Source organism: Pelophylax lessonae (assembly GCF_965119305.1).
Source record: "Pelophylax lessonae genome assembly, chromosome: 9".
Classification (NCBI taxonomy): Eukaryota; Metazoa; Chordata; class Amphibia; order Anura; family Ranidae; genus Pelophylax; species Pelophylax lessonae.
The window spans coordinates 78,702,483-78,724,411 of record NC_138776.1 but is presented as its reverse complement, the minus strand read 5'-3'; the positions used below and the strand labels follow the sequence as shown (position 1 = coordinate 78,724,411).

The following is a 21,929-nucleotide window of genomic DNA, read 5'->3' as shown; positions in this document are numbered from 1 at the left end:
TGGGGATAAGAATATAAACTTGTCTAGAGTTAGAAGTATGGGAAGCATGATAAGCCCAGGCTACCCAAGGGCCCTTTAATTTTTTTTGCAAAAGACCCTCAATATGAGTTTCTAACAGTGCAATAATTTCAGTCTATTGTTTTACAAAAAAAAAAAAAAATATGACAGCATGCTTAAGTTAATCTGGCATACCTTTGGTGTTGTTCACTATAGAAAAAGTAGGAGAGAACCATTAGTCAAATAGAGCCACAAGAGGGCATAGCTGAATAGTATATTGAGCCTTACATGGGCAGTGAAAATTAAGAGTATTGCGTAAGCAGCTTGCAAGCAGGAGACAGAAGAATACCTACAGAAAGAGCGGAGTTAAAAACTCTAACTCACATGTACACTGTCCCCAACTTATATGAGCATACATTTTGGTAAACATCAGCAATCCTTAAGTTGAACATATTGAGGGTCAAGTATAGGACCACTTAGAGAACTATTTCATAGTTGTAGCCATAAGAGAGCCTATCAGTAAATGTAAAAACAATGTAAGCCTAAATTGGAAAAGCAAGATAAAGAATATGTAGCCAAAAATGGGTGAAAAAGGTGGTAAGTCTCATCCAATATATCCAGTTGTTAGACGATAAACTCAAAATATAACATTGCAACGCAGATATACATATGTAGACATCCTCCTTATATGAAGAATATGTAGACATCTCTTAGCTTCCAGGAACTTTGTGCACTGTGCACTGCCAATGAAGTTCAGCCAAAAATTCCAGGAACAACAAATAGTTGATATTATGGAATTCCCATTCTCCCTTGTGAGTCACATGATAGCATCATTGTCTTTATAATTAGAATTTTGTAAGATTAAAGTGCTAGGTGGAGCCCCAGCAGGTGGTGGTTTAGAAGCCATTTCGTTTGTGCACTCCACTGTGAAGGTAAGAGAGAAGTAGTCATGGCCATAGGTGTCAGTCATGGTTACTGAATCCTATTCTATAAATTGTCTTGTTTCTGTCTGACAAGTTGAAGTTGATGCTGCATTTTTCTGGAAGCCCACTGTAATGGTCGCAGTTATTCTTCCATCTGGTTTAGTGGAATCTCAGACTCTGCCACTCTATCCCAGAGTTTATGGAGGTCTCGTCGAATTAAAGAGATATAAAACTTAACTTCCTCTATGTAGGAGGCCAGGGCCGTCTGGCAGGTAGAAATAGCATTGAAAACCTTGGTAGAAATATTTGCAGCCTGGTCAGACCCTGGAGAAGGTGGGCCACCATCTTCCAAAATAAATAGGGTAAAATGAATCGGCGCTTAATCACCCCCCATATGGAAAATAACAAGAATAAATAATAAATAATAAAAACTTTAAAACCAAGCACAGCAACTGCAAACATATGATGGTAATATTCAAAGATATAGGTGATATTGTGCAAATAATGCAAAGGATAAAACGTATAAACTATCATAAAGTGAAATAGTGCATAGTGAGAGGTAAATAAATACACAGATAAAATGTGCAAAGAACAAATTCGTCAATCCATAAATATCAAAAGTTCATAGTGAAAGTGCTGGTGAGGAAATAATTCCAGAAGTGCGGAAAACTCCTTAAAAGTGAGGGAAACCAATTTAACTGTGGTAGTGAGCTACGATCCTTAAATGAGTGAAATGGCCGCTCACCTCCAAAACACTCAGAATGAGCGTTTGTACCAAGGGTAAAACAGGATGGCTTCTGTGGGAATAGGGATCCACCAATGGTTCCTTTAAGAGTAGGCTCCTCTGGGACTTAATGGAAATCCAGTATCAACATCAAGGGATGAAATCCTGGATAAGGTTTGGAGTTCAAACCCACGATAAAAGGAGGCACTTCATGGTGTAGTACGTTTCAAATGATAACATTTATTGAATTAAAAAAATGCACTCACGTAAAAGTAGGCATATAACAGCATAAAAGTAGCATGGCAGCGGCTTAGGCAGTAGTATCCAGGGACTTCCGGTCTCAGTCGAGGACCGGAAGTGACGTCAGACGCTTCTCCCGACTAGTTGCGTCACAGCAGACATGTGACTTTCTCAAGGGAAAGTCCCTTGAGAAAGTCACATGTCTGCTGTGACGCAACTAGTTGGGAGAAGCGTCGGATGTCACTTCCGGTCCTTGGCCGAGACCGGAAGTCCCTGGATACTACTGCCTAAGCCGCTGCCACGCTACTTTTATGCTGTTATATGCCTACTTTTATGTGAGTGCATTTTTTTAATTCAATAAATGTTATCATTTGAAACGTACTACACCATGAAGTGCCTCCTTTTATCGTGGGTTTGAGCTCCAAACCTTATCCAGGATTTCATCCCTTGATGTCGATACTGGCTTTCCATTAAGTCCCAGAGGAGCCTGCTCTTAAAGGAACCATTGGTGGATCCCTATTCCCACAGAGGCCATCCTGTTTTACCCTTGGTACAAAAGCTCATTCTGAGAAGTTTGGAGGTGAGCGGCCATTTCACTTATTTAAGGATCGTAGCTCACCACCACAGTTAAATTGGTTTCCCGCACTTTTAAGGAGTTTTCCGCACTTCTGGAATTATTTCCTCACCAGCACTTTCGCTATGAACTTTTGATATTTATGGATTGACGAACTTGTTCTTTGCACGTTTTATCTGTGTATTTATTTACCTCTCACTATGCATTATATCACTTTATGATATTTTATACGTTTTATCCTTTGCATTATTTGCACAATATCACCTATATCTTTGAATATTACCATCATATGTTTGCAGTTGCTGTGCTTGGTTTTAAAGTTTTTATTATTTATTATTTATTCTTGTTATTTTCCATATGGGGGGTGATTAAGCGCCGATTCATTTTACCCTATTTATCTTGATATATGTATGTGGAGACACTGCTAAGAATTGGCTGCTAACCCTTGAGCTCCCCCTTCTTCATCTCTATCTTAATATCTCTCATTTCGTATCACATCTGGTTGATGGTCAGCGCGTAGGCATATTCTACCTTTTTTTTCACCATCTTCCAAAGCCATGTCTTTGTCTTGTTTGCTTGTTTGCTTAGATTTCAAGTCCAGGGCACTTTTAGAAGGATATATCACAACTAGAATGAGTAGTATGCTCAAGCCAGAGGTAAAAGGCAGGATAGTGGGTAAGAGACAAGGGCAGGATATGTAGAAGAAAATTTGGTGAGACACATGCTTTCTACTCCATGGCACTTCAGGCCATGCCTCCCCCACTCTAACATTTTAAAGAAGATAGCGTTTTAATATGAGAAGCAGCCTTTGCAATTTGTATTTTTGTGCTACGAATAATGTTTATTTGCTGCAGGCATCGACCATGGAAGAAAGTATCCCATACTTTCCAGACTTAAATACCCCACGGGATATTAATGGGCATTTGACTCTCATGCCCCTGTATTCTGACAGCAAGAGTTACCTCAGCCTGCAGCCTGCAGGGGACATTCTGTCATGTGATTCAGAAGAGGAAGTCTATGTGGAATACATCATCAGACACACAGCACTGGAGGAGAAGACGAGTCCCTTGCTTTTACATTACTTGGTGAGATCAACTAACCCTCAGAGCTTGTAAACAGAGGTATTTGTGCTTTTCTACCATGCAAGTCAATTGGAGTACAAAATAAGCTCAGAAAGCCAGAAGAATTTCAGGCAAATCTTGATTGAAGCGTAATGTTCCTGAAAACCTTTGACACTTTTCTGTATACACAAGCCCTAAAAGGTATTCGTAGGAAAAATCAAAATTTTCATTGCCCCAAAATGTCTGCAAAAATCAGATTTACGGTGAAGTTGTGACATGTCTATGAGAAAGGTGGAATGAAGGTAGTTTTGGTGTTTAAGAATACAAGGTGCTTTAAATAGCTCCTTAGGGTTATGGAATCATTCGATCATATACAATCCTGGAGCTGTTCTTGACCTTCATTATTATAAGTAATAAAACATTAAAGTGACAGTGCTGAAATAAAGAAATGCACAAAAGAAAAAAGATACAAATACAAAATATGCATGAATCTGGCAATCACCAAACATTTAGATGATAAATTACAGTGATTGATTCGCTGCTGATGAATGTTTGGTGAAAGTCACATTAGTTGCTTTATAAATACGCTCCCTAAAGAAAATAAACTACTTTAAATAAATTTTAAAAAACCACACCCTCTTAATTAAAAAAAAAAAAGAGTAGACTTTTTTAAAAAGAAAAGTTTACTCAATTACGAGTTTCCTTTTCAGTAACATTTATTTTTTAACCCTGGATGGACTGGTGTTATTCTTCATCCTTACCAACTATGTAACTATGTAACCCATTGTCAACCCTAAGGGCCCTTTCACACGGGCGTTCCGCATGACCGTATATCATCCTATTTTTTTGCGGATGATCTACGGACATAATGTATGTCAATGGCATTGCGGATGTCAGCGGATGACCATCCGCTGACATCCGATTTTCGTCCTTTCAGTTCTGTTCCGTTTTTTGGAACGGAACAGAACCCTATTTTTGTTCCGTGTAAAAAACGTAACGGATGCAAAATCGTATGTCAGCAGTGCCATCCGCTGACATCCGCAATGCCCATAGACTTACATTATGTCCGTATATCATCCGCAAACAGATGGGATGATATGCAGACATACGGAGCGGATGACACAAATGCTCTGTGAAAAAAAAAAAGTGCCAGAGCGGATCGCAATGCGGTCCGCTCCGTGTGAAAGAGCCCTTAGCCATTTTTTCTCTATTTGCTTTTTTTTAAATCATTTGTAAATTTTGTGCGTTTTTTTAACACCACATTAACAAAAAAATTTTGTAAAAAAAACAAAATGATCCGAAAAAAATGTGCATATATAAAAGGAACAATAGACCAAATGATAAAAGAGTCCAATTTAATTTATTGTGCTAAAAGGCAACCAATGCGTTTCGAGGATCAAAAGAACTCCCCCTTTATCAAGGGCTTCAGTTAAAATTGAGAACCTTGAATGGACTATAAATAAGGCTTTCCTGTGTGAATCTGTGCAGGGAAGCTAATTGCTAGATTAGAACATCTGCATGAGCAATCAAGTTAAGAAAATAACGTAGAGCTCTTTCACACGGCGTTCCGTATGTCCGTATATCATCCTATTTTTTTGCGGATGATATACGGACATAATGTAAGTCAATGGCATTGCGGATGTCAGCGGATGACCATCCGCTAACATCCGATTTTCGTCCTTTCAGTTCTGTTACGTTTTTTGGAACGGAACAGAACCCTATTTTTTCTTCCGTTTAAAAAACGGAAAGGACGGTAAATCGGATGTCAGCGGATGGGATGATATGCGGACATACGGACCGGATAACACAAGTGTCATCCGTGTCCGTAAAAAAAAAAAAGCGCCGGAGCGGATCGCAATACGGTCCGCTCCGTGTAAAAGATCCCTTATTTGTTTTTATTTTTTTCTTTAGAAACAGATTTATAGCACCCTTGAAAGGGACAAACCACAGAAAAAAGTTTAAATTTTTACAGGATATAAACGACTTTAGTTCCCAGATGGAAAATACAGTTGGTTACCATAATGTTAATGAAATCCTGCTTCTGTTTGGCCAAGCTCATTATGACTTCTCATCCATGTCACAATGCTCCCTTAGAAATGGCAGGAAGCAGTTTTATTTCTGCACCTTGGGGTGGCCCAGCCACGGTATGTGTGAACATATGACACTATCTATCTCAGCTGAAGGTGGGGCAGGGGCAAACTTTGATACCTTCACCTTGGGTGTCAGAGATCCTTATCCTGGCACTGTAAGGTAGAGCACTACATATGAACTAATGCCCAGATTAGATAGCAAGCAATTGTGCTGCAGTAGGATAATGACTTTCTAAGCTATTGCTAGACTTCCCAGGCTTTGCAATTTTTTCGCATGATTGCAGAAAATCTGCATTGAATGACTCCAGATCAACTTTCTTTGCAAACATTCTGTAAGTTTGTTGCAAGTTTTGGTTCAGTTATGTTGTGCAATAGTCATCCCACCACAGGGGTCACTGTGGCTGAATTTCAATGATGTAGACTTGCAGAGCTCTTGCTGTAGACTCACCACTGCAACTTTGCTCTTGCTAGGGACTTCTCACGCAAATTTGCTACAATTTGGAGAAGTGTCAACTATAAATTGTGCTTCAAGTGCTCTGCAACTTTACAACTTGCCAGTGAAAATGTGTAGCAAGTTAAAGTAGAACTATAGGAAAAGCTTTTTTTTTTTTCATATTGGAGTAATGGAGGGTTATAATTCCTGTCAGATTTTTTTTTTCATCACCTGTGTCCCATTATGGAGATTTCAATTCACTTCCTGTCCAATAGCCAAACAGGAAGTGATAGGAAATTCCTGCAAATTAAGGGAATTCCTTGGGGATCCCCAGGGGAAGATTTCCTCTCTATTCATTTTCTGGTAACAACCCAAAAATGTTGGTTTTCTCTTACTTTCACTTTAAATGATAATGGTAAACAGGACAAATAGAGAGGGGGGATCTCCTTAATGGGGACACAGGCCACAATAAAAACCAGACAAGAGTTCTTATCCATCTCCCCTCTATCCAAAACGAAAAAAAAAAGTTTTGCCCTTAGTTATACTTTAACAGACTTACAATTCAACGCTTCCACAAATTTGTGGCAAGTTATCCTTGCTTTCTGGGTGATATTTTCAAGACTTCCACAAAGCCACAAGTTCTCAGAATGTCAGTACTTTACCCACCAGAAATTAAGCATTCTAGTAGAGAGGTGCTGGCATACCTGGAGACCAAAAAATACCTTTGTGGCTTCATAACTGCATTGTCATAAATCATCGGTATTGCTTCAATGTTTTTACAAATGAAAATATTTATGTTTGGTTTTCTATAGGTCACTTCAAAGAGCACCATACTGAGCTCCGGTTCTCAGGATATACCGATGAGTGAGACTAATAAAGGTGAGAGAATATAGTATTGTAGCTAAAAAGACCTCCTGCTCTCTAGCTCCCTTGTTACCTCCTCCCTTGCTTGCCTCCAGGATTTCTCCAGGGTTTCTCCCCTCCTTTGGAACTCCCTACCCCAATCTGTCTGACTGTCTTCTAATCTATCCATCTTTAGACAATCCCTGAAAACTCTTCTCTTTAAAGAAGCCTATCTGACTTCTAACGAATACACTGTTTCACTTGCTCCATCAGCTCATCCCCTCAGCTATTACCTTTTGTATCACTTGACCCTGCCTCCTAGATTGTAAGCTCTAATGAGCATGACCCTCTGATTCCTCTTGTACCAAGTGTATTGTAAATGTAATGTCTGCTTTCATTATGTTAAGTGCTGTTGACACTATATAAATCCTGTATAATAATTGTAGCTGATCAGCATTTTGTTAGCCCTAATAATTTCCTTACTTACTGTATGTGTGTTTAATCCTGTTATACTGAAATATGATCTGGAGAACCAAAGTTGGCTGTTATTTGGTATCAGAATGAAAATGTATTTAAAAAGTTTGGTGAATACTATAGTTACATAGTCTGTGAGGTTGAAAAAAGACATCAGTCTATCCAGTTCAACCTATGATGTGTGTGTGTGTTTGCTGTTAACCGTACATTGTATACCCCTGTATGTTGTGGTCTTTAACCACTTGCCGACCGCCGCACGACTATCTACGGCGGCGGTCAGCCCCTCACAGGCAAAGTGACGTAGGTCTACGTCGCTCGCCTGTGAGGGTTTAGGGAGCGAGCGCGCGCCGCCGGAGGCGCGCTCCTGCTCCCGCGTGGTCACGGACCCCCCCGCGCGTGTGACCGGCGGACCCGATCGCCGCCGGCCACTCTGCGATCGGCGGGGGAGAGGGAGAAAGTCAGGCAGCTTGTGTAAACAAGCTGCCTGTCATTCTCCTCTCTGTATGAGAGATGATCACATGGATCTACTATGTAGATCCATTTATCACTCTGCATACAGTTGAAGCCACAGCCAATCACAGTTAGAATCACGCCCCTAGGGACACACACAGCCCCTCCCTCTCAAATAAAGTTAACCCCTTCACTACCAGTGTATTTTTACAGTAACAGTGCATATATATAGCACTGATTACTGTAGAAATGTCACTGGTAACACCAAAAGTGTCAAAAATGTCAGTCAAGGGTCCGATCTGTCCGCCGCAATGTCGCAGTACCGCAAAAAAAAATCGCAGATCGCCGCCATTACGCGTTAAAAAAAAAACAACAAAAATGACAAAAATCTTTCCCTTTGTTAGTAAACGCAATAACTTTTGCGCAAACCAATCAAAATACGCTTTTTGCGATTTTTTTTACCAAACATAGGTGGCATAAAACAAATTGGCCGAAAATATTAAAAAATTTTGATTTTTACATTTTTTTTTGGGGGAATTTCATATAAAAAAAAGGGAAAAATATTGCTATTTTTGCAAAATTTACGCTCTTTTTTTGTTTATAGCGCGTGATCAAAAAATCGCACAGGTGATCAAATACCGCCAAAAGAAAGCTCTGTTTGTGGGAAAAAAAGGACGCCAAATTTGTTTAGGTACAGCGTCGCACGACCGCGCAATTGTCCGTTAAAGTCACGCAGTGCCGAATCGCAAAATACCCTCTGGTCGTTTAGCAGCCAAATCCTCCGGGGCTTAAGTGGTTAAGGTGCCCATCTAATAGTTTTTTGAAACTATCAATGCTTCCTGCTGATACCACTGCTTGTGGAAGAGAATTCCACATCCTTACTGCTCTGACAGTAAAGAACCCCTTAGGTATTTTAGGGTTAAACTGTTTTTCCTCAAGTTTTAGTGAGTGGCCACATGTCTTATTGTATTCCCTTTCTCTGAATAGTTTGTTCCTTATGCTAGGGTCGCCAGTACAATATTTGTACATTGATATCATATCCCCCCTCAAGCGTCTCTTATCCAGAGAGAATAAGTTCAGTGCTTGTAGTCTTTCCTCATAGCCAATGTCCTCCATCCCCCTAATTATTTTGTTGCCCTTCTCTGGACTCTCTCCAGTTCCAGCACATCCTTCCTGAGGAGCGGTGCAGAGAACTGGACGGAATACTCCAGATGTGGCCGGACCAGAGTCTTGTAGAGTGGGGGAATAATCTCTTTATTTCTGGAGTGAATCCCCTTTTATACATGCCAGTATTTTACACACAAATAGTAAGAGATTTTTGTTAGAATTGATCTACACATCCTATTGGCGGATTCCAAGTCACAGTAAATGAACTGCATATTGGCACTGCTACCCTGTTGAATTTGCTACTCACTACTGCATGCATAGATACTTACTAGAGTTTATCTGCTAAAAGCTTGCAAAGAGGATCAGGGATGTCCCTTTTACCTGTTGCCTACTGCCCCACGTACATTTACTGCGGGGCGGTGGCTTCTCTGAATCACGTACCTGTATATCATTCTGCACTTCTAAATCTGGAGTGTGCAGGCGCGCCGAAGGTGATCGGCTCCCTGCTGTGTTTGGACACAGCAGGAGCCAATCAGTGGGTCGGGCAGACTCGAGGTCCACCAGCACCCGGCGATCGTTCGGGAGAGAAGCAGAACGACGGTCTGCCTATGTAAACAAGGCAGATCGCCATTCTGTGAGAAGGGAAGGTCTTGTGTTTCTGATAAGCAGGAACATGGGTCTCTGGCTTCCCACAGTACAAGCACCTCCCCCACAGTGAGTAGACACTCCCTAGGCACACATTTAACACTTTGATCGCCCCCTTCCCTGCCAGTGTAATTAGTACAGTGACAGTGCATTTATTTTTAGCACTGATCACTGTAGACACTGATCTCCAAAAAAGTGTCAAAAGTATCACTGGGTGTCCGATTTGTTCGCCGCAATATTGCAGTCACGCTAAAAGTCGCTGATTGCCGTGATTACTAGTAAAAATAAATAAATAAAAATTAACTAAATATATCCCATCGTGTGTAGATGCAATAACTTTTGCACAAACCAATCAATATACGCTTATTGGGATTTTTTTTTTACCAAAACTATGTAGCAGAACACATATTGGTCTAAATTGGTGAATAAATTTGACTTTTTACATTTTTTTATTGGGTATGCTTAATAGCAGAAAGTAGAAAATATAGTTTTTTTTTTTTTTTCAAAATTGGCGATATTTTTTTGTTTATAGCATAAAAAATTAAAACTGCAGAGGTGATCAAATACCACCAAAAGAAAGCTCTATTTGTGGGAAAAAGTTACATCAATTTTATTTGGGTACATCATCCCACGACCACGCAATTGTCAGTTAAAGTAACGCAGTGCCTTATCGCAAAAAATGGCCTGGTCATGAAGGGGGGTAAACCCTCTGGAGTTAGCAAACCACCAAATATGACCCAACCGCTACCCTGTACAAATATGAATTTAATAGGGCAAGTTCTCCAGTGTTGTGACTTTGCTGTACAGATGCTACATTCACATTAAAGCCAACTCCACACAACAATTCGATGTTAGTATTGAGTAGTGACGTGTGTGTTTGAGTCGCCTGCTCTCCTATAATTCCCTTTGACCCCTGTGGTGAGATTTCCCAGTAATAGTTCGTGTCTTCTCAATGTGAAAACATTGCAGGGAATTATAGTACATGAGGCAGCAGGCAAGAAATTGCCATTTTGCTAGAGAGGTCTCACCATCACCACTAGGATTCCTGAGAGATTTTGGACAGTGTTTCTCAACCTTTTTTCAGCCAAGGCATCCTTTAAAATTATGGACAGTCTCAAGGCACCCCATTCTAAAATGTAAAAAACATTTCTAATCGGTTTACGCAATGCAACAACATCCCCACATAGGACACCCAATGTTCTTCCTAAGCAAATACACTTTTGCAGACTGGTACTGACTAGTATTCCAATGTTTCTCTTCTCCCTCAATTTCTCTCCATCAGTCAGCTAATTTTACCACAGTGCTGAGGAAGAGGGCCACATGAGGGTCAAACAAGGATGCTGTGGAGGCAACAGATGACGTCATTGGTTGTTAACATGCCAGTGTCTATAAAGTCGTAATGGTGCATAATGAAAACCAGAGGCTTTGTGTAACTAAAAAGGAGGCTTGATCCACCTGCTGGCTTGTATACAAATTTTGATACATTTTTAGGCATTTTGCCAAGGCACACCTGAAGAAGCTCTTAAGGCACCCTGGTTGAAAAAGGCTGATTGAGGAAGCCGAGGTGTACCGTTACCTCCAGGCCACCACTAGAATACCACTAGCAGGCCACCACTAGCATTTTGGTTGGAGTTTGCTTTAGCAAAACAGAATATAATTGCTTTTAACAAAAGATTTCCCCTTTTAACAGTGCCATCTTAAGAACAATATAAGGCTCCGGGTAATCCAGTGCACTGGGGCCCTGCCTACACAATCACCCACAAGAATAAAAATGCAAATTATCGATAAGGCAATATTTATTGGTACAGCAGTGCAAGGCTAATGACAGTTTCCAAGTTTGGCGGCTGGATCCGTTGAACACACACGAAGGGGAGTCAGACTCAACCTTCCTGTGTGTGCCTGTTCCTGTGAAGGCAGAAAGGCATTCCAGCAGTTGTGGGTTCCCCCTCCACAGCTCAAGGATCCTGACAGCAGCACAGGGCTGACAGGCGCTGGCCACCTGCTAAGTTCGGCGGCGGGATGCACACAGGCATCAGGACTAATGCTTGGCTGGGGCTGTTTAGCTGGGCAGGTGGGGTCCCTCCCCGGGCAACTGCCCAGCATGCCCATTTGGTGAGATGGTCCTGCCTGTTAATAAAGTGGAACTCCAACTATCACTTTTTTTTGTTTCTAAAGTAGAGAAGGACTACAATTTTGACAGGTTTTTATTTCTAATTGTGCCCCCAGAAACAGTAAGGGGAAATCCCATTTTTGACACTTGTTATCGAAACAGTTGCCCTTTGGGAAGTTACCCTTAAACTCTTGTTGCAGTGACTCAGACAGTAAGCAGGTAAATGGTATAGTGCTACAATCTCTCTGATTTCTTCATTGTCTGGGGTACCAGTGTTCGGGTATAGGCTGCCAAAGCCTCAAAAATGCTAAATCCAAGAAAAAAGCCAGCACAGCGGTACATAGCAGTAAGATGTCAGTTTTATTAGGCACAGTGGTAACATATAGCCATCATGACATGACTGAGTTAAAGTGATTATAAAGAGAATTTTCTTTTCTATAAAAATAACAAACATGTAATACTTACCTGCTCTGTGCCCCAATCCTCCTTTTCTCGAGTCACCTCAATCAGATCTCCCCTCCCCCAGCTGCCAAGGGAGTGGTGGCTCCAGGAAGGAGGGGGGCCGAGACTCAGGGAAGGTTAGACAGGTTGTGGTAGTGGGGGATTCAGTTATCAAGAGGACAGAGAGGGCAATCTGTCGAAACGATCGCAGTAGCCGGACAGTATGTTGTTTACCGGGCGCTCGAGTTCGGCACATTGCGGATAGGGTAGACAGATTATTGGGCAGGGCTGGGGATGACCCAGCAGTCATGGTGCATGTGGGCACTACTGATCGAGTAAGAGGAAGGTGGAGGATCCTAAAGAACGATTTCAGGGACTTAGGTAATAGATTGAGGAATAGGACCTCCAAGGTGGTTTTCTCTGAAATACTGCCGGTACCTTGAGCCACACAAGAGAGGCAGAAGGAGATTAGGGAACTTAACAAGTGGCTGAGGAACTGGTGTAGAAAGGAAGGGTTTGGATTCCTGGAGAACAGGAAGGAGGGGGGCCGAGACTCAGGGAAGGTTAGACAGGTTGTGGTAGTGGGGGACTCAGTTATCAAGAGGTCAGAGAGGGCAATCTGTCGAAACGATCGCAGTAGCCGGACACTATGTTGTTTACCGGGCGCTCGAGTTCGGCACATCGCGGATAGGGTAGACAGATTATTGGGCAGGGCTGGGGATGACCCAGCAGTCATGATGCATGTGGGCACTACTGATCGAGTAAGAGGAAGGTGCAGGATCCTAAAGAACGATTTCAGGGACTTAGGTAATAGATTGAGGAATAGGACCTCCAAGGTGGTTTTCTCTGAAATACTGCCGGTACCTCGAGCCACACAAGAGAGGCAGAAGGAGATTAGGGAACTTAACAAGTGGCTGAGGAACTGGTGTAGAAAGGAAGGGTTTGGATTCCTGGAGAACTGGACTGATTTCTCAGTCGGCTACCGGCTCTTTAGTAAGGATGGGCTGCACCTTAATGGGGATGGTACAGCTCTTTTGGGGAGAAAGATGGCCACCAAGTTAGAAGGGCTTTTAAACTAGGAGACGGGGGGAGGGCTCAGAAGTAGAGTCAGGAGGGAGGGAGCAAAGGACAGAAGGCAGTATTAGAGTCAGCAGCGACAGTAGTTCCATAACGTCAATCGGGGGGTCTGTGTGGGGAAACCACAGACCAAACAGGAATAAAAATAATCACCATTCACTATCAAACTAAGAGGGGTATATGCAAATGCCAAGAGCCTAGCTAATAAAATGGATGAGTTGGAAATGTTAGTACATGAGGAGGACATACACCTTGTGGGAATAACAGAAACTTGGTTCGACCCCCTCACATGACTGGTTGGCCAATATCCAAAGGTATTCGGTGTACCGGAAAGACAGGGTAGGAAAAAGAGAGGGAGGGGTATGTCTCTATGTCAAGAATAATGTAAGGGTGATAGAGAGGAGTGATATTACGGAAGGGATGAATATGGAGTTAGAATCCGTGTGGGTAGAACTCCATAGGGAAGAAGTAAAGGGAAAAGTAATTGTGGGGTTTTGCTATAGGCCACCCAACAAAAGGGAGGAGGTAGAGCTGGAATTTATATCACTGTTGGGTAAAGTGGCAAAACTGGGATCAGTCATCATATTAAGGGACTTCAATTATCCCGACATTGACTGGGAAGTGGAGACTACACACTCACAGAAAGCCCGTCTCTTCATGGAAACCTTACAGGACAACTACATGTCTCAGTTGGTGGATTCTTCTACTAGAGAAAATGCAGTGCTGGATCTATTGATCACTAATGACCCAGTCCTAATCTTGGAGGTAGGAGTCCAGGACAACCTAGGCTCTAGCGATCGCAGGATGATCACATTTAGCGTAAAGAACAATATAACAAGGCAAAAGGGGAACATAAGAACCCTAAACTTCAGAAGGGCAAACTTTCCAAAATTGTGCTCAATGATGGAAAGGGTAAACTGGGACCAAACCCTAGGAACACTGACCACGGAGGAAAAATGGGAATGCTTTAGGAACATATTAAACAAATGCATCTCACAGTGCATTCCTATGGGAAATACATTTAGAAGAGACAAAGCCAAACCTGGCTGGCTAAACCGTAATGTTAAAAAACGTATTAGGGGAAAAAAATGGCCTTCAAGAAATATAAATCAGAGGGCACAGTATCGGCTTTCGAGCAATACAAGGAGGCAAATAAGAAAAGTAAATACGAAATCAAAATGGCTAAAATCAACTTTGAGAGACAAATAGCGGAGGATAGTAAAAAGAACCCAAAGAAATTCTTTAAATATATCAACAGCAAAAAAAACTAGGGCAGAGCATATTGCACACATAATTAACGATGATGGGAGGATGGTTACAGAGGACACTGAAAAAGCAACCGCGCTGAACACTTTTTTCTCCTCAGTCTTTACACAGGAAAAAGAGGGGTACACTGACCATGACTGTATGGTTAGTAGTAATACACAGGACTTGGCGCTATGGCTAACAGAGGGTAAAATCAGGGAAAGGCTAGATAAAATTAAAACAAATAAATCACCAGGCCCGGATGGCGTACATCCGAGGATACTCAAAGAACTTAGTAAATCTATATCTAGACCACTGTTCCTGATCTTTGCTGACAGTATTATGACAGGAAATGTACCAGGGGATTGGAGGAAAGCTAACGTGATACCGATATTCAAAAAAGGGCAGAGGCATGCCCAGGGAAATTATAGACCTGTCAGTCTGACATCGATAGTATGTAAACTTCTGGAGGGGATGATAAGGGACTATATCGTAGAGTTTGCTAAAGACAACAACATCATCAGCAGTAATCAGCACGGGTTTACAAATGGGCATTCTTGTCAAACCAATCTCTTAACATTCTACAAGGAGGTGAGCTGTGAGCTAGATAGGGGGAGACCAGTGGATGTGGTGTACCTGGATTTTGCTAAGGCGTTTGATACAGTTCCCCACAAGCACTTCATTTATAAAATAAGGTCTGCAGGCATCGACCACAAGGTTTGCTCTTGGATACGGAACTGGCTAAAAGGGGGTGTCCAGAGGGTGGTAATAAATAGCGCATACTCAGACTGGTCTGGGGTGGTAAGTGGGGTCCCCCAAGGCTCAGTCCTGGGACCAACCAGGCTTTCTAAAACATAATTTAAAGGAACCTATTAAATATACTGAACTCATTGGTCATTGTTACATACAGATAAGAATACAAGCTAGACTAGCCATAGTGACTAGTATGGTGTTTCGCTATTTGACTCTTATCTGATGAGATGTCCATGCACCACTTATTTATACCAAAGAAAACAGAAATATCTGCTGAAATTTTAAGACCCTATTGTAAGAGAAATTTTGTTTAACAAGTACATATGAACTTTCATTCACCTCCAAAACAAAATGGAAGCTGTGCTGTTCAAAATCTATATGAGACTGAATATACATGGCTTTTTAAATCCATTTTTTTCTATTATTTAATCACCCCAATAAACCTGACAGTTGGATGGATAGAGAGATGGATGGATGGATCGATGGAGAGATGGATGGATAGATGGAGAGATAAGATGAATGGATGGAGAGATGGATGGATGGATGGATGGATGGATGGATGGATGGATGGATGGATGGATGGATGGATGAATGGATGGAGAGATAGATGGATGGATAGATGGATGGATGGATGGATAGATGGAGAGATAGATGGATGTATGGATGGATAGAGAGATAAGATGGATGGATGGATAAAGAGATAACAGATGGATGGATGGATGGATTGAGAGATGGATGGATGGATGGATGGATGGATGGATGGATGGATGGATGGATGGATAGACGGATAGAGAGATAGATGGATAGATAGCTAGATGATGGATGGATGGAGAGATGGATGGATAGAGGGATAGATCATTTCCTTTCTTAGTATCACAAGGATAAAATGTTAGGGGAAATCTGTTTAGTGGGGACACAGACAGAAATAAAAACCCAACAAGGGTTCTATCTTTCTCCTTTGTATCCAACACTAAAAAAGTGTTGACTGTATTTGAGCTTCTTAGGCTCGGTTTCCATAAATGCCAGTTTTAAACCGCATCCGATTTGCATAACATGTGAACCAGACCAGCTTTCAAAGGAGCCGGTTCACATATATGCTGGAAAATTCAAAAAGGGTCCTGTGTCTTCCGTCTCGTTCATGTGCAATTTCAGTGTGAAATTCGCCCCTGAATCGCACCTGATCTGCTGAATGGAAACTGCATGAAACCTTGTTCAATTTATTCATAAACAGCATTGAGGATGGGATCAGTAGTTCTATATCAGTTTTTGCAGATGACACAAAATTGGGCAGGGCAATAACTGCACAGCATGAAGCAGATATCCTACAGAATGACCTGAACAAAATAACAGAGTGGGCAACGACATGGCAAATGGGGTTTAATGTGGAGAAGTGTAAGGTTTTGCACTTGGGGACTAAAAACATAAAAGCACAATACACTTTAGGGGGGGAACCTTTGGGGGAATCAAACATGGAGAAAGATCTGGGAGTCTTGGTAGAGGATAGACTAAGCAATAGCATGCAATGTCAAGCGGCAGCTGCCAAAGCCAGCAGAATATTGGCATGCATAAAGAAAGGGATGTATTCAAGAAATAAAACTATAATCCTACCACTTTATAAAACTCTGGTCCAACCAGATCTGGAGTATTCTGTCCAGTTCTGGTCGCCAGTCCTCAGGAGGGATGTGTTGGAGCTGGAGAGAGTCCAGAGAAGGGCAACTAAACTAATTAGGGGATTGGAGGACCTTAATTATGAAGAGCGTCTGCAATCGCTTGATTTATTCTCCCTGGAGAAGAGACACCTGAGAGGGGACATGATAGCAATTTATAAATACCTCAATGGTGATCTCAGCATAGTAAAAAAGCTATTCAGTCGAAAGGATTGCATGAGGACTCGAGGGCATACAATGTGATTAGAGGAGAAGCGTTTTAACCTCAGGCAATGCAGGGGGTTCTTTACTGTTAGGGCTACAAGATTGTGGAATTCTCTACCACAAGAGGTGGTTTCTGTGGGAAGTATGGCTATTTTCAAAAGACTCTTGGACTTACATCTCAAGGATCAGAACATTCAGGGGTATGAGATGATTACGGCCATACACACCTACACAGGTTGAACTGGATGGACTATTGTCTTTATTCAACCTCAACTACTATGTAACTATGTAACTATGATTTAATTCAAGACAATTATGCACATTATGGAGCTTTTTGTTATCTATATATAACTTGTTTTTAGTCATGCACACTATAGCTATGACTGAGCACTGTTAGTAGTTTGAAACGTGTCAGCTGTCTTTGATCCGTACCTCTGTATGATGTGGTATTTTATCCTCTTTTCAATAAATATTTGCATTGAAGTGCGGCTTGTTCAGACACACTTTTTGTTCTGAACATGCAGAGCTGTGCTGTAAATAGACCAGCTCTCTGGTAATCTATGCCAATGCACCCACCCTCCCCGTCTTGGAGAACTTGCCAGAAGTTATCATGTTGATAACAGAAGAACTGAGCAGTAGAAAGACACGGGACTAATTATTAGGGCTTTGGAGAGAGATAAGTAAACACTACAGATATTTGTGCCCAGGTCAGATTTCATTAATCGGGTTTACATCCTCTTTAAGGTAAATAAAGCCTTCTGACTTTAGATCCACTTTAAGCACTCACTCTATATACTTGAACTAATATAAATTATGTTTGTAGCCTGTGAGGTAGCCAAACCTCACCTATCTGCCGTTTGGTATGAACAATGCACAAAACATCACAAACAAGGAAAAGTATGAATATATGCAAGGTAAATAATAAAAGCTTTAAAAAAAAACATTGCTTCCTTTTTAATTTGCAGCATTTTTCTACAAAATGACCAGTGCACTTTACACAACACTATTCTTTTATATTATGCTTTTTCTCTTTAAGATCTGCATGGGGAAGTGACCCTCAAGCTTCCTGTAAGAGCTACAGACTCCTCCAGCCTTCATGCCCTTGTGTTTATTTTACTCCCAAATGGAGAGATAATAGCGGATTCTGTAAAAATCAGGGAGAAGAAATGCTTCAAAAATCATGTAAGTTCTGTGTGTGAATGAGCTCCTTAAATGGGTGCAATTCATACAGATTGTTAGTACAGATTCAGTATTGTGTGTGAGAGATAACCTTGCGTTGGAGATCGCCTTGATTGATGATAGATAGATGGAGGGTTAGAGAGATAGATGGATGGACGGATAGGGAGATAGATGGATAGAGATAGATAGATAGATAGATAGATAGATAGATAGATAGATAGATAGATAGATAGATAGATAGATAGATAGATAGATAGATAGATAGATAGATAGATAGATAGATAGATAGATAGAGGGATGGATGGATAGAGAGATGGATGGATAGAGAGATGGATGGATGGATGGATGGATGGATGGAGAGATGGATGGATGGATGGATGGATGGATGGATGAATGGATAGATGAATGGATAGAGAGATAGATGGATGGATGGATGGATGGATAGATAGATAGATAGATAGATAGATAGATAGATAGATAGATAGATAGATAGATAGATAGATAGATAGATAGATAGATAGATAGATAGATAGATAGATAGATAGATAGATAGATAGATAGATAGAAAGATGGATGGAGAGATGGATGGATGGAGAGATGGATGGAGAGATGGATGGATGGATGGAGAGATGGATGGATGGATGGAGAGATGGATGGATGGATGGATGGATGGATGGAGAGATGGATGGATGGAGAGATGGATGGATGGAGAGATGGATGGATGGATAGAGAGATAAGATGGATGGATAGAGAGATGGAAGGAGAGATAGAAAGATAGATGGATGGATGGATGGTTGTGTCAGAATATATATACTGCTCTGAATATAACAGTGTCTATTTATGGTTAATAAGCAAAGATCTTTGAGGTAGGAGAATCTCAACTTATTTCCACAAATCAATATGTAGTGAATTCTTTATAATTGATTAATTTCTTTTTAAAAGCATATACCAATCTTAGTGAGTACAGTCTACAGTATGGAATATATAAAAATATTTATTCACAAGACATGTATTCACAATATATGATCAAACTGCAAATGACACAAAAAGATAACTCTAAATAAAATACAAACTTCAAATAATGAATGCAATGTAGCTCAATAATGAAAGTGAAAGTGAAAGCAAGATTACCTTTTCTCCAGGTATAGCATAAACCATAGGTTAGTATTCTATATAAACAGACCACAATTGTCTGCGAATCGCACTGCCGACAGTCACTCCACTGCAGATGGAGCGAAAATAAGTTATGCAAAACGAGAGACTAAAATCGCAATAATGCGCTGAATCTGATATTAATAAAAATGTATAAAAACAAAAAACAGCTTTTATAGAAAAATCTACTATGGTTTATAAGGCTGGGATTGTAAACTTATTACCCTTAACCACTTTACCACTGGAGGATTTTGCTGTCTTACGTCCAGGCCACTTTTTGCGATTCGGCGCTGTGCGAATTTAACTGAAAATTGCGCGGTCGTGCGACGCCGTACCCAAACAAAATTTACGTCCTTTTTTTCCCACAAACAGAGCTTTCTTTTGGTGGTATTTGATCACCAGTGCGGTTTTTACTTTTTGCGCTATAAACAAAAAAAGAGCTTTTATTTTGAAAAAATAACAATAACATTTTTTTATATGAAATTCCCCCCAAAAAAATTTAAAAATCAAATTTTTTTTTTAATTTTTGCCAATTTGTTTTTTGCTACCTATGTTTGGTAAAAAAAAATCATGATAAGCATATTTTGGTTGGTTTACGCAAAAGTTATTGCGTTTACTAAGGGAAAGATTTCTGTCATTTTTGGTGTTTTTTTTTTTTTAACGCGTAATGGCGGTGATCTGCGATTTTTTTTTTTTGCAGGACTGCGACATTGCGGCGGACAGATCGGACCCTTGACTGACATTTTTGACACTTTTGGGGGTACCAGTGACATTACTGCAGTAATCAGTGCTATATATATGCACGGTTACTGTAAAAATGACACTGGCAGGGAAGGGGTTAATTTTATTTGAGAGGGAGGGGTTAATGTATGCCTGGTGCTTACTAACGTGTGGGGGGGAGGTGACTGAGTGAGTCAGGGACAGATCGGATGTTCAGCTATGCTGAACACTCCGATCTGTGACTCCCTGTCACTTAGGAGATCCGCTAGCTCTGTTTACACAAGCGGGCGGATCTCCTCACTCGATTCCCCGACGATCGGGGAAGAGCGGCGGCGATTGCCGCTGTTCCTCCCCTGGCCCGACTCCCGCTGTGATTGAAAACAGCGGGAGTGCCCCTCCGGCGGTGCGCGAGCGCCGCCTACAGGGGGAGGAGTCCAGCGACGTAGGTCTACGTCGCTGGACGATAACGAGCCACATTGCTGCAGTAGCAGCAATGTGAGCAGTGGGAAAGTGGTTAAATATGCAATATAAAACATATAAGGAAGGAAATAAACAATTGTATAAACTCAAACAAACAGCAAGATTATATTTACCACACTTAAGATGGCTGTTAGCTTCAAATGGCCATTACCAGAGTCCTAAGATGGATGTCTTCCCAAGATGGTGGCTTCTCTCCAAGTTTCAGATAAATGATGGAGTATGTCTAGATGAGTATATCAAGGGATGTAGTAGGGTGTATGTTGCAAGTGTCAGGTGTGTTGTCAGTAGTGTCATAATTACATCTGGGTTCTCCTTTTTATATGGTATGAACAAAGGACTATTAAAGTTACCATAAGTTAAACCCAGAGGGAGGAACATTATCCCCATTGGTTGGGATATTCTATAACTTAACTGGTGAGGTCATAGTCACACCTCTCCTTATAACCCAATATTTTGTATTAAAGTTAAATGATGATTTCTTTATATTTAAGAGTAATCATAAAAGCAACATAAAAACTTGTCCATACTCTCAGTACATACATAAATGTCCATCTAATCTCCATCATGTACCCTGGCAAGTAATGCCATTTCAATAATAATTATTTTTAATACAATATATATATTTATATTGGAAAATACTGAATTACCCCAAGACTGCATTTGGTATTATCTCCACAGGAGGCAACATTGTACTGCTTATTAGATTCAGTATAAAATACGTCATAACATACAATAGCCCACTATTAAAGATAACCTATGACCTAAGACTGGTTCAATGATTTAAATCACTTGTGTGTGTCTTATACTATCAAGAAAAGCATCTGGCTTGTAGAATTTATATCACCTAGCCCAGTCCAAAGTAATTCTTATATAAACACTCCTACCACATGCCTTAAAATGCAGTAATTAGTTACAAGATACATATATTCTTACACTTAATAGAAAAGTATTCTAATGTGTATATATTTTTATATATCTAACATTATATAAGTTCCAAGTTCATACTTCTATATTAATAATAAAAAAATACAATGTATTATTGTTAATATACATCTTACACATGAATAGGCTTTCTAAAACATAATTTAAAGGAACCTATTAAATATACTGAACTCATTGGTCATTGTTACATACAGATAAGAATACAAGCTAGACTAGCCATAGTGACTAGTATGGTGTTTCGCTATTTGACTCTTATCTGATGAGATGTCCATGCACCACTTATTTATACCAAAGAAAACAGAAATATCTGCTGAAATTTTAAGACCCTATTGTAAGAGAAATTTTGTTTAACAAGTACATATGAACTTTCATTCACCTCCAAAACAAAATGGAAGCTG

General features: G+C 40.6%; 2 protein-coding genes across 2 annotated transcripts in view; both read left to right on the top strand.

The window, feature by feature from the left end:
• The window catches only part of LOC309564224 (alpha-2-macroglobulin-like protein 1), a 368,264-nt gene that overhangs the window by 272,332 nt on the left and 74,003 nt on the right, over positions 1–21,929 (top strand). The window lies entirely within an intron of this gene.
• LOC309563300 (pregnancy zone protein-like) overlaps positions 1–21,929 on the top strand; it is a gene marked incomplete at its 3' end in the record, with an annotated part of 120,450 nt that overhangs the window by 48,617 nt on the left and 49,904 nt on the right. The window contains exons 12-14 of the mRNA XM_082267702.1: positions 3,313–3,543; positions 6,855–6,921; positions 18,095–18,240. Coding sequence (XP_082123828.1) covers positions 3,313–3,543; positions 6,855–6,921; positions 18,095–18,240 — 444 coding nt within the window. The remainder of the gene's footprint in view (positions 1–3,312; positions 3,544–6,854; positions 6,922–18,094; positions 18,241–21,929) is intronic.